This window comes from Megalobrama amblycephala, linkage group LG9, assembly GCF_018812025.1.
Source record: "Megalobrama amblycephala isolate DHTTF-2021 linkage group LG9, ASM1881202v1, whole genome shotgun sequence".
Classification (NCBI taxonomy): domain Eukaryota; kingdom Metazoa; phylum Chordata; class Actinopteri; order Cypriniformes; family Xenocyprididae; genus Megalobrama; species Megalobrama amblycephala.
In genome coordinates, this window is record NC_063052.1 from 35091212 (window position 1) to 35106132 (window position 14921).

General features: G+C 34.8%; 1 protein-coding gene across 2 annotated transcripts in view; it reads right to left on the reverse strand.

The window, feature by feature from the left end:
• trappc9 (trafficking protein particle complex subunit 9) overlaps window positions 1-14921 on the reverse strand; it is a 258472-nt gene that overhangs the window by 110620 nt on the left and 132931 nt on the right. For both annotated transcript variants that reach the window (XM_048203094.1, XM_048203092.1), the window contains one exon: window positions 4443-4585. In XM_048203094.1, coding sequence (XP_048059051.1) covers window positions 4443-4585 — 143 coding nt within the window. The remainder of the gene's footprint in view (window positions 1-4442; window positions 4586-14921) is intronic.

Sequence of the window (14921 nt, forward strand, 5' to 3'; positions counted from 1 at the left end):
AACTTTGAGCTTTAAAATTTTACAGATTTTATTTATACTCTAACAACAACATTACACACTAACTAAAGTTTGAAACATGGGATCACGAAGAACGGGACCTTTAAGAAACTATACAATGTGAACGTTAATAAGCGTAAATTCAAAATGAGTTATTATTATTCCTGATTAGTCATTATTATTTTAAATTAAAAATAAATAAAAATGAAAAAAATGTTTTAATATAACAAAATATATATAAAAACACAAATTACTAATTATTTTTAGTCATTTAAAGGTACTGTAGTATATAATAATGAATATAAACCAAGCATATAATGTAGTATATACAATTATAATTCCTATAGTCTAGCCTTAACCCTACAACACATTAAGGCATTTTTAGATATGCATTAAGACATTACTTGCTCTTAAACCTTTTGTCCTCATACGGATGTAATGAGGTGTATTTAGTGCTGCTATTTTTAGAGCGCCTGAAGCTAACAGAGAAGAATGTCGACCAACCGACTGTTGAATATTTCACACCCATTCAGCACAAGCAGGATTTTCCATTTCTGTGTGATGTGAATACAGATGCTGTTGTTTTTGGCCAGTATCCAGTCTGCCAAATGAAACTTTCTTGGTTTCATGTGGAAGAATGAGCTAATCATAATTTGAGGTTTACAGCCATTGCTTGAATAAATAAAGTTCAGAATGAAGCACATTTGCCATGGAGGTCCAGAACAGTGTTGAGGAAGCCACTGTGAAACTGTAGCCGAACTAAAATCTATTTATAGTTTACAGCAGCTCAACTACACTTGACAGTCAAGCCATGATTTTTTTTAAAGCAGTTCATTTCCCTGTAAACTACTAACAAAAGTGGCTAACTACATTGAAGTTCGGAATTATCAAAATGAATCATCTGAACAAAACTGATGCGATAAAATGAATCAGATCATCCAAAATCATTTGAAAGAGATGCATTCACTGTAATTTTAACTATTGTTAATGGATAAATTAGACTACTACGTTTTTGCTACTGATAAATGTAGTTAGCAGTATCACTACTTTTAGCCAGTTACTCCCCAGCACTGGTCCAGACTAAGAAAAGCTCAGCAAAACGCAGTGAGCGTGTGTGTGTGTGTGTGAGCAGCCGATCCATCTGACAGGAATAATAGATGATCTAGATGACTGAGACAGCAGATATTATTACAGCTAATGAGTCACTTCAAGTGGTCATTACTAAGGTGTGATCAGTCTCTCTCTCTCTCCATCCATCTCCATCTGTCTATCCCTCTCTTCATCTCTCTGTCCCCCTCTCTCTCAGCCTAGAGACAGCAGCAGTCATTCATTCCAGCTCTGCTGTGTCACACAAAACATTAGTGTTCAGGTTCACCACTGCGGACTGACTCCTTCATAAACCACTTTTCAGCTGCATTCATTTGGCAGATAAGACTTCACCCTTAATAACGCAACTGAGCACTTATTGCCATTACGGGATAGTGTGTATTTACAGTACGTTATGCTGTAAACTACCTAAGCGATGTATTTTAAGGTTTCGTAGTGCTCTGATGCTGTTTGACAACACATCTGCAATCTCTTGTATGTATTTAACCATTGTAGAGTAATCATATTCCTTCTAAAATAATGTGATAATGTTTTCAAATCCTAATGTCTCCCAAAAAGGTGATCAAAGCCCACGCATCCTCCGAAATCCATCATCTAAAAACATTTACACTAAACACAACAGCACTGGCTAGCCAGTAAAACTCTCAGACTTAAGAGGCGTCCATTACACCAGCGACATGTACCCATGTACACACACACACCCACACCCACACACTCTAAAAAGTAATTCAGGGGACCTGTTACTTAAATAAATGCATGGTTGCAAGTTAAAAATTCTAATGTATTGTTTGAATTAAACCTTTTAAGTTGCAAATACTATTTTGTTAGTTCTGTTGACATAATAATGTTGATCATTACATCAACTTAAAATCGTCTATAATTTAAACTCAAATGTATGCGTTAATTGCCTTTAAAAAAAAAGAAAAAAAAAGAAAGAAAAAATAGGTTGTAGTAATGTAATGACATTGTCTTGATAACTTTGGAAATTAGGCAGTGGATTTCTAGTTCCCAGCATGCTTTGCATAGGACTGGATAAGGAGAATAAATGTTGAGATGTTGTTATTTTATGTGTTTTTAGTGAAGGGAAAGATCTGTAAGTGTTTAATGCTGTAATGTTTGACATTTAAGAGAGATTTTTTTTTTTTTTTTTTTTTTTTTTTGTGGTTACAATTGTGCTGAAGTTAAACACTACATTGACTCTATAAGCACTGACTGCACTAATGCCAGTGACAAGTCATATCTTACTTGTGCATTAAATATATATGTTAAATAAGTTATATTAGCATGTGCTATGATAGCTGTTGATTTGAACTGAAATAGTTCAGTTCAAGTTCAACTTCATTTTTTTGAGTAATCAACTTTCACAAATCAAAATTCGTGTTTATGCTACAAATTACTACACCGTGTCCTAACCAAAAGCGACGTGACAAGCAATAAAAGGTATCTTTTCCAAGATAATCTGAGTTTTTTGTCCTGACCAGCCGTGAAGGCGACACGCGAATATTCTAGTTTAGAAACAGTTTCTATTTCTCTGCAACGCTGCGGCTGGAACAGCAACACAAAGTATGGCAATGATAATATCAGGTACTGTTTATGTGCTTTATTTAAAGGTGCCGTAGAACTTTTTAAAAGAGTCTTTTTAAAAGATGTAATATAAGTCTAAGGTGTCCCCTGAATGTGTCTGTGAAGTTTCAGCTCAAAATACCCCATAGATTTTTTTTAATTAATTTTTTTAACTGCCTATTTTGGGGCATGATTAAATATGAGCCGATTTAGGCTGCGGCCCCTTTAAATGCTCACGCTCCCCGCCCACGGAGCTCGCGCTTGCCTTAAACAGCATAAACAAAGTTTACACAGCTAATATAACCCTCAAAATGGATGTTTGTCATGCAGCATGTCTAATCGCGTAAGTATGGTATTTATTTGGATGTTTACATTTGATTCTGAATGAGTCTGAGGTTTTGCTCTGTGGCTAAAGCTAACATTACACACTATTGGAGAGATTTATAAAGAATGAAGTTGTGTTTATGAATTAAACAGCCCGCAAGTGTTTAATAATGAAAATAGCGACGGCTCTTGTCTCCATGAATACAGTAAGAAACGATGGTAACTTTAACCACATTTAACAGTACATTAGCAACATGCTAACAAAACATTTAGAAAGACAGTTTACAAATATCACTAAAAATATCATATTATCATGGATCATGTCAGTTATTATTGCTCCAACTGCCATTTTTCGCTATTGTCCTTGCTTGCTTACCTAGTCTGATGATTCAGCTGTGCACAGATCCAGACGTTAATACTGGCTGCCCTTGTGTAATGCTTGAACATGAGCTGGCATATGCAAATATTGGGGGCGTACAACCCGACTGTTACGTGTTATGTTGAGATTCGCCTGTTCGTCGGAGGTCTTTTAAACAAATGAGATTTATATAAGAAGGAGGAAACAATGGAGTTTGAGACTCACTGTATGTCATTTCCATGTACTGAACTCTTGTTATTTAACTATGCCGAGGTAAATTCAATTTTTAATTCTAGGGCACCTTTAAATGTTAAAAGCGTCTAACGTGAGTTTGAATATCGTTCTGTGTTCCCAGCTTTTTAGCAGTAATGAAAACAACACTGGCTAATTCACCTCAGATCTTGGAAAATAAATAAATGAGCACAAGAATGTTCAAACTGTCAACTCAATGCGAACAAACAAGTGTATTCTATGACAAAGATTGGTTCAGTCACTCCGTATGTACTTTAAATAATGTTTAAATTGTATAATATTTATAAATTTTACTAAGAACTTGCCCATTTCATTGTGTCCACTGTGCTCTTGCCGAGAGAGCCCGCCCACACTCTCTTCTGATATGCTGTGGTTTTTGATTGATTTTATCACTTCGCATTTTTGCGTCGCATCTAGTGTGTAGCTTGTTGTTGGTGGACTGTAAATTCACTCAAAGTTGTCATAACTCAAAAAAATTGATGCAAACTGTTACATTCATTTTTTTTAAACATTATTTTTTAGTGCACCTACACACACACACACACACACACACACACAGACACACTTTTTTTTTATTTAAAAAAAAACACCATTTAGTATGTTTTTTAAGCCATTTGGTTTAAGGAAGTGTCCTCGTAAACCATGTTTACCTTGTATACCCATGTCATTATACACATTTGTGTCCTCATAAACCATGTATACAAGAACACACACACACATACACTTATTTTTGTGCAAGAAACCCTGAATAACAATATAGCTGGACTGAATATGATCTGTTCAAGATACTGCATGTTGTACGCTCAGGCCTGCCTATTGAGTAAATGTACTGTTTTAATACCTGGTGGCAGGTAAAGTGCTGACTCGTGTGAAGAAAACTGAAGGTTCAACATCCACTCTGACCCCCAGACTGAGCTCGCGGTAGTAGCCCTCCAGCTGACCGGCTCCTCCACTGTACTTAAAGGTCAACACAGCCTCCAGCGTCTACAGAAAGACAGATGGAGAACAAACACATTAATAACAGAAACAGATCTCAAGCACAGGCCAATTCATTCACAACTGAAGAGCACAAATCTGTATGATCAGATATGTTCACATGATCTCTAACAGGAACAACATTAAAGGGTCTGTTCACCCAAAAATGAAAAATCATTGTAAACTTGCATCTCGCGTCATTCCAAAGCATCGTATAAGTAGTCCATGCATCTTGTGCGGTGCATAAGTCATTTGATAGCTCTGTATGAGAGACCCACATAAGACATTATAACGTCAAAAAACTTGAAATATAGTGCACAAGTCATATGAAATACTGTTATGGTACTTTTCCAGTGCTTTTATTGTCTTTTACAGAGATTATAAGTCACTGGTCACTCTCTATTTTAGTTGTATTGAAAAAAAAAAAAAAATCTCTGAAATTATTAGTTTATGTTCCACTGAAGAAAGAAAGTCATCTATGGGTTTGGAACGACACAAGGGTGAATAAATCATGAAAACAATGCTTAATCTTCATTGCAGGTAAAAAGAGATGAGAGAAGATAAATATTAGCAGAAAAGAAAGAAGATTAAAAATAGGATGAAAAAGCAGAGAATGCAGAAAGAGGAGGACAAGCTGAGTCAGTCTGGGGGCTGAGGAAAAACTGTGTGTGTGAGATCCTGGCCTTCTCTACATTGTTATATTTTGCCAGAACTGTGGATTCTTCAAGAACAAACTTTCCCATTTTCCCTGTCTTTGCAATCTCTGTAATCTACTTAAAAGGAAGAGCATCATGTAAACCTTATTTGAATGGTTAAAGTGCATTTCCTGCTTAAAAAGCAACAACAAAACCTTTTAAAATTCCATCATCGCCGTCGCTCATCTTGCCTCGTCTTACCAGACCTCACCAGAGTAAACAGTTTAAAATAGAGTGCCGTCTCATCACGCAAATGGAGTTCAGAAGTGTAATCGGTGTGCAAAAACCATCAAAACAGAAAACTGTTTTCATTCTGCTGCACCGTCAGACTTCAAATACTAGTTTATTATTCTGACCGAGAACAACCCTCTAAAACAGATGAGATCATCTGAAGTAAAGCAGCCAAACATGCTAGTTTATGTGAAGCTCAGGAGCACATAAATTTGAAATCATATTCACTGAAGGGCAAAACAGAAATACAGTATAAAATATGAGTGTCTCAAACAAAACTCTTGTAAACATCTCACAAAAATCCAGGAACTATTAATGAATTAATAAAAAACGGATGGGCACATAAATAAACATACAAAAGAAAAGAAAGGCAGCACTACGTATAGACAATAACAAATGAACAAATGGAAAATGCATGAGCAAATGAATAAATGAGCAAATGTAATGTAATAAAGCAACAAAACAAGATAGTCTATAGAGAATTATGAATAAAATTAACTGAATTAAACAAATGTGTGGAGACAGTAAGATTTTTTGCAAGAAATTAATATTTTTACTCAGCAATGATGCACTCAATTGATTAAAGAAAAACAAAAAACATAAAGACATGTTTCAAATGATTGTTATCCATTATGGTTTCCCCAAACATATTACGCATCACAACTGTTTTCAACATTGATAACAATCATAAATGTTTCTTGAGCAGCAAATCAGCATATTAGAATGATTTCTGAAGGATCATGTGGCACTAAAGACTGGAGTAATGATGCTGAAATTTCAGCTTTAGCATAACAGGAATAAATTATGTTTAAAATATATTAGAAAACAGCTATTTTAAATAATAATAACATTTCTCAATATTACAGTAATTTTAATCAAACAAATGATAAAATGAATAAATGAACTATGAACAAATGAATAAATAAACAACTGACGAACAAAGAAAATAAAATTTATCAAATATATATATATATATATATATATATATATATATATATATATATATATATAATTTTTTTTTTTTTTTTTTTTACCACCATTAAACATAGATTAAAGGATTAGTTCACCCAAAAATTAAAATTCTGCAAATTCAGCAAAGCCATTCAAACTCTCAAGGTCCATAAAGGTACTAAAAACATATTTGAAACAGTTCATGAGTTCAGAGGTTCTATCTTAATATTATAAAGCGACAAGAAAACTTTTTGTGCGCCAAAAAAAAAAAAAGTGACAGTGGCTGCTGTCACTTTAAGTCTAATGCACAGATCCAATATACTGTGACACATGTGATTTATTTCTTAACTATTTACATTCAGTTAAGACAAAACTGACTATGTTTACAAGGATACTTGCCAAGATGGGCATTTTAACAATTTTGTTTGAATACGTCAGAGATGCGGCTTTCTGGAAGAGTGCTATAGATATTTGCGCACAGAAAACTTTCCACACAGCGAGTAAGTTCCCTTTTGCGTCTTCTTGAGCTTGGCAAGGCTCAAACTTTCGTGACAACGCAGCCTTGGCCGGTCAACTGTCCCGAGCATCACTCACGTTGGTTCACATTCATGTTCTCACAATTTTGCATTGTTGGATTTCATAAAAACGTTACCGGCCAACCTGCAATTGACACCATTTCATATACTCGCCAATGCCGATTTTTACTAGCATACGGTGCTTGGTGAGTGTTAATTAAACAAGCCAATGAGACTGGAGCTTGACATTTTGTGTAAAATCAACAGTTCGAGAAGGTTAGATTCACAGAATCATGTCTGGTTACAGACTGAATCCTTCGTTAGAGATGTGAAACAGTAAATCATCAAACGTCACAATGACAGGAGGGCAGATGTTTTCCAGCAGGGCTTGATCTTGAGAGATTTTCTTAAATGAGGGGTTGACACCATCACTTCTGAGGTTGAGAGGATGAGGAGGCAATGAAACTACATGACGAGGAGGAACAGAAGACAAAGATAGAAAGTAAGAGATCTAAAGGGAAGACAGATCTTATTGGCCTCATTATTCTGACAGCCTCCCACCTCACGCGCCCTGTGCAGACCTCTGGCTCCGAGAGAACAGAAAAAGAGTGAATGTGATGCTTTCTAGCAAGAGAAAAAGACAAACGAGCGTCTGTGTATTTGGGTTTCTAGGGTTTTCCTGCCGGGCCCACTGGAGTGATTCACATTCACCCTCCTGTTGTGAGAAACCTCACCCCGTTCAATCGCTGCACGCTGTGTGTGTGTGTGTGTGTGTGTGTGTGTGTGTGTTAACTGAGAGCCGTCGGCCTCTAGAGAGAAGCTATTTCAATCACACAGAGAGCTAAAGATAGCACAAACCATAAAGAGAGAGAGAGAGAGAGAGAGAGAGAGAGAGAGAGAGAGAGAGAGAGAGAGAGAGAGAGAGAGAAATGTGCTGACACAGTGAATTTAATAGCTTGATCACCCAAGAGTATCTAAACAGGCGCTGAATGAACTAATGAAGGTATGAATAAATGGATAAACTAATAAATGAATAAATTAATTAGTAAAATAATGATTTAAATGAATGTACAAACAAACAAGAGAACAAATCAATTAAGAAATTAATGCACAAATAAATAAACATTAAAAAATAAATAACTGAACAAACCAAAAATGAACAAATAAAACTAACAAACTAATGTAAAATGAACAAATTTATGAATGTACAAAAAATGAAGGCAATAATGAAGAAATAAACAATGAATGAACAAATGAAGAAAACAAATGAATGAATGAACAAGCACATTGATGAATGAAAAAACGAGTGAATTAAACGATGACAATGACTTGTCACTAAACTGTTCATTTCATTTTAGTGACGAGTCTCTAATGAAACATCACTAAAATGAAAATGAATGAACAATAAGATGAACAAAATGAATTAATAAAAACATATTCTAATAAATGTACAAATGAACAAACAAAATTAAAGAACAAATTAATAAACACAAATGAAAAATGAAAGAAATGAAGAAATGTTAACTAAAATATGAATAAACATGTAGCTGAATAAACAAGCACATGCATGAATAAAAAAATAAACAAATGGGTGTTTTAAACTCATGAAGATGAGTGAATGAATGAATGAATGAATGAATGAATGAACAAAGATGAATGAATGAAAAATGATGAATGAATTAATTAATTGATTAATGCCTGAACGATTATGAGTGAATGGATGAGTGAATGAATGAACAAACTAATGAATGAATGAATGAATGAATGAATGAATGAATGAACGAACTAATGAATGAATGAATGAATGAGACAATGAATGAACAAATAATTGAACTAAAAAATAAACTAAAATGATTCAAAAAGACTGAATGGAAAACAGATCAGTACATAAAGAATGAATAAACATACAAATGAGTGAATTTACAAACATGAATGAATGAATGAATGAATGAATGAAAAATGAATGAATAAATGTATGAACGAACAAAGATGAATGAATGAATGAATGAATGAGACAATGAATGAATGAATGAATGAACTAACAAATAAACTAAAAGGATTTCAAAAGAATGAATGGAAAACCAGTACATAAAGGGAGAATAATGAACAAATGTACAAACGAGTTAACTTACGGACATGAATGAATGAATGAATGAATGAATGAACTAAAAGGATTTAAAAAGAATGAAAGGAAAACAGATCAGTACATAAAGGGAGAATAATGAGCAAACTTACAAATTAATGAACTTACAAACATGGATGAATGAATGAATGAATGAATGAATGAATGAATAAATGAATGAATGAGACAATGAATGAACAAATGAACTAACAAATAAACTAAAAGGATTTCAAAAGAATGAATGGAAAACCAGTACATAAAGGGAGAATAATGAACAAATGTACAAATGAGTTAACTTACAGACATGAATGAATGAATGAATGAATGAATGAATGAACAAACTAAAAGGATTTAAAAAGAATGAAAGGAAAACAGATCAGTACATAAAGGGAGAATAATGAACAAACTTACAAATTAATGAACTTACAAACATGGATGAATGAATGAATGAGACAATGAATGAACAAATGAACTAACAAATAAACTAAAAGGATTTCAAAAGAATGAATGGAAAACCAGTACATAAAGGGAGAATAATGAACAAATGTACAAATGAGTTAACTTACGGACATGAATGAATGAATTAATGAATGAATGAATGAACGAACTAAAAGGATTTAAAAAGAATGAAAGGAAAACAGATCAGTACATAAAGGGAGAATAATGAACAAACTTACAAATTAATGAACTTACAAACATGGATGAATGAATGAATGAATGAATGAGACAATGAATGAACAAATGAACTAACAAATAAACTAAACGGATTTCAAAAGAATGAATGGAAAACCAGTACATAAAGGGAGAATAATGAACAAATGTACAAAGGAGTTAACTTACGGACATGAATGAATGAATGAATGAATGAATGAATGAACTAAAAGGATTTAAAAAGAATGAAAGGAAAACAGATCAGTACATAAAGGGAGAATAATGAACAAACTTACAAATTAATGAACTTACAAACATGGATGAATGAATGAATGAATGAATGAATGAATGAATGAATGAAATAAGATGCAGGCAGACTCAGTTCTTGGATGTATTGAGTGTGAAATGAGAACTTTAGTTTTTATAAACACACAACAAAGACCTTCAGGATGAAACGGATGAATCTTGAAGAGCTCCAGCGGGAGCGTGAAGGTGAGCGCAAAATCTCCTCAGAGTATCATAAGCTTTCAGACGGCCCTAATATCACTGCTGCACCGCTGGAATATTAACCAGGAGAAATATTCTGCTCATGCAAACGCAGTCGTTCGTTTAACCCTTCTGAAGTGTCTGCTGCCCCTCAGTCATGTCCTAACGATTATTAAGGCCGCAGACTTTTACGGCTTACAAGAAGAGGATGTGAAATCCAATACACTTCATAAAGATCTCTGACATTTTCATTTACATCCTCACGCTGAAGCTCCTAACAGACCATTACCATAGAGAGCCAGAGAGACAGAGTCCTTAATGCTTTTGCAATGTTGTACTTCAATAGTCATGCTAATAAACTGACACTAAATTGAAACTGAACTAAATTGAGATAAAAGGGAAAGTTAAAGAGTTAACAGACTGTATCAGAGAGTGCGGTAGAGAAGTAGTCCAGGCCATTTTATTGTGATATCATCAGTTTCATATTATACAATTATAAATATTCTAAACATGTCTTAAAGACCCTGTGGTGAAAATCAAGTTTTTAATGTTGTTTATATGTCTATGTGGTGTTTTTAATATGCTTTAACACAAATGACTGAGTATTTTCTCCTTAAAACTGCAGTGAAAAAAAGATTGCTGTTGTTTGTGATGTCACAAACTACCTTGTAACCAATCACGTCAACGTGCTGGCGGGCTTTAGCATATCATTAATAGCGAACTAGCAGGGGAGTCAGAAAAGCCAGGTTATCCCGGTATATTTTAAAATTGTGTAGAATTAGCAATATGGCGGGTGTATGATGTATATTATGATGTTATGATGAACTATATGCCTTTCTCCACTGATGTTCTGAGTTATTCAAAGACTTTCTAAGGATACTGACTGTTAAAAGGCATCTGTCTGACTCTGATATGGTGAACAGGAATGTTATGGGTTCGATGTTGTAAAGAGCGATACCATTGTGCAGCGTTTATCTCAGTAAGTTGACTGAGTGGATCTCTGAGCTCACTTGAGCAAGTGGAGGCAGGGCTAATTTGCATATTCATTGATATGTGTATATTAAATGTGGCAAGGGTGTAGAGTTACATTCAAGCTTTTTTAAGGCAAGACAATTTTCACAGGAAAAAAAAAAAACATTTAAATATGTCAATTTGGTGATCAAAGATGAGTTTTAAGGGATACAATTATTGACTACAGGGGCACTTAAAAATAAACATGTCAATCAAATGGTCTCTTCCCATCTAAGTGGGCAGTTTTTAATCAGAATAAACTGCAGTATGAACTACAGAACTAGTGTAGAGCAGGAGAAGGACTTTGAGAGGTGTTTCAGGGTTTTTATGGTCTATTTCTCAGATAGGCTGAATAAGAGATGTGTATGTACGTGTGGTCAGATCCAGATAACAACAGGTTATCAGATGTGTTTATCAGCACTGGCCTCTAGTGACCTTTATGTTGTAAAAGCAGGTCTCTATGGCATCATGTTACCCTTACACACACACAAACACACACGCGGGATCACTGGTCGTTCAGTGCTGATTCTGGTCGATTTCTAACACCACGACCAGTCACAGATAGTGAAGTGATGAGGTTGTGTCCAGTGCTGCAACGATGCTAAGAAAAGGTTAACGTTATGCAAATGAGCAGCGAAGAGATGCAGCAAATCACCGGATATACTGTAGTCGAGTGACAACTTCATGGAGATTATATACAAAATACAAGTAAATAAGTAAAACATCATCAGAAAGTGTTACAATTTTGAGTTTCATAACATGCATGACTTGCACATTTATTATTAGCAACAAAAATATGAATACATATTCAATTGTATTTGGATTGGATTTTCAGCATCATTACATAGTGTCACATGATCCTTCAGAAATCATTCAAATATGATGATTTGCTGCTCAAGAAACATTTATTATTATTATCAATGTTGAAAACAGCTGTGCCGCTTCATATTTTGTTTCCTGATACATTCTTTGAACAGCATTTATTTGAAATGTAAATCTTTTATAACATTATAATGTTTTTAGTGTTACTTTTGATCAATTGAATGCCTCCTTACTGAATAAAAGTATTACATTTCTTTAAAGAAAAACAAAATTTCATCAACAAAGTGAAATTCTAAATAAAGCTCCTAAAGCCTTAAGCAGAAGTCAAAAGTGTAAAATTACATAAACAATTCAGTTCAGTAATGTATGAACGGTGTAAGGGTTAGCTGTTTCAAACAACGGTTTCAATTGTTAACCCTAAGAATGAGCAATAATAATAGCAATGAAGCAAACAGAGCACATATAAACCTCGTTCTCTCAGTGACAATCTGCTGTCACACACGCATTGACACAACGACAGCCAAGAAACCAGCTGTTCATGCACAACACACACACACACACACACACACACACACACACACACACACGTTGGCATCCACGTAAAACACAAACAAGCCAGACTGAGCCATCCATCAAATCACACACACGCATGACTGAGTGAATGTGAATGTGAATGTGAATGTGTGTGTGTGTGTGTGTGTGTGTGTGTGTGTGTGTGTGTGTGTATGGAAGCATATGGAAGTCTGTTCAGTCTGGTTAGCCAGATTACACACATGGACTGAGATGCACACAGCATTAAGATATGCTGAAAGTCACAATCATCCATCTATCTATCCATCTATCCATCCATCCATTTGTAATATTATAAATGCCTTTACTGTCACTTTTGATCAATTTAATGTACTGAATAAAAGTTTTAATTTCTTAAAAAAAAAATAAAAAAATAAAAAATAACCCCAACATTTTGAACGCTACTATATATGTGTGTGTGTGTGTGTGTGTGTGTGTGTGTGTGTGTGTGTGTGTGTGTGTGTATATATATATATATATATATATATATATATATATATATATATATATATATATATATATATATATATATATATATATATACAGTTCAGTGAGGCAAATGTTAATTCATCATCCTGAGTTTATGTGTCTTTTATAACAATTCATTTAAACAAAAGAATCATGCAGTATGTTTGTTTTTGGGTGCAACTCAATAGAAAGACTTTTCTTATTTTTTATCCCATTAAATCCAATTCAGCATGCAAACTCACATTTGCAACTTATTTTTCAGTGCTGTTAGAAATTCAGCAGCAGCGGAGGCCTTCAGAAAACACTTGGCAGACACAGTTACTCTACATAGACACTCAAAACACACAAACCACACACACACACACACACACACTTATTCATTGACACTCAAAACACACAAACAAATGCATATACACACACAAACACACACACACTTACACAAAAATGCAGAACGACACAGTGATCTGAGGTAAGTCCTAACCAGTCACAACTCTGATGAGATAGAGTAGATTTAGTTTAGCCTGTGGTAATTATAACTATTTACATAGATGTCTATGGCATGTCTTGATTCAGACAGCTAGGTAACGGTGTGTGCATGCCGTTCCTTGAGGGTTGATGCCACCCATATAAAACTATGAAAATGCCAAGCTCGCCTGTTGCTAAGATACGATTGTATTCTTTGTGCCACTGTAGGCACTTAAAGTTGGAGCAAACAAATAGACACACACACATACACAACTGTGTGTGTGTTTTCTAACAGACAAACCCCACAAAACCAGTCCTAAATAAAACCATGTACGTTTTAAACACACACACTCCAGCGCTGTGCAGTGTTGCTAGTGTTTCCATGGAGACGCAGATGGTGCGTTCAGAGTCTCGATGGAGTTTCGCTGTATATATTTTCAGACCTGCCACTTTTAGTTTTCGTTTAACGTCTGTCTTAAATGGCTTTTTTTCTCCTGATTGGCTAAAACATAAATGCGAGCCCATATTAAATGGCTTCTTTCCCCTTGAGGTCCACTTATAAATGTTAGTCTAGTTTCTGAACAAAAAAAGGCAAAGTTTAGTTTTTCATGAGCATTTTCCTCCCTCTCTCTGATTTTAAAACAGCACAGCACCATGCGACAAATCATCAATTCTGATATCATACACTAGAGAATTTGAGAACTGCTCAGTGTCAGTAAATGTTCTATTTGAAGTAGAAAGCAATTTTGCATACATAGTCAGATGACGAATACAGTCAGTCAAAGGCAATCCACACTCCAAACCAGAAGGGGGCGCACAAGGTAATGCAACCCTGTTTGCTCATGGCCACAACAGGGAAAAAAGCAGAAGAAGAAGAAGAAGAGCTGATCTATGCACCAAACCAAAACAAGAGTTCAGATGGCACGCAAGAGCTTGCTAGTAGCCTATACGCTGAGGTTTGATTCATTTTTGTAACGCGCTCCATGCCCTTTACGGATAGGAAACCGGGATGGCAGAAAGCGGCATTGTGTTTGTTTTCTTTATTTTACAAAAGCACAATGTTTTGTTTTTATTGTGAGTGTATGCAAATAAATGTACATAAATGTACAAATAAATGTAAACAGTTTTGAATTATGTATTACTTTTATCTTTATGATTATAAATAACAGAGTATTTTTAAGTTGAGAAAACTAAAATTCTTTAGGTGCTCCCTACTCTCCCACCTCTCATACTCATTGAGTCCAGTTTAACGTGATTCACTATCACCTGTGGGTCTGTGAGGGGCAGCTGGGGCAGTTAAATGCTGTGAAGAGGGAAAGTGATGTGATCACTCAGAGGAGAGATGAGACAGAGCGAGA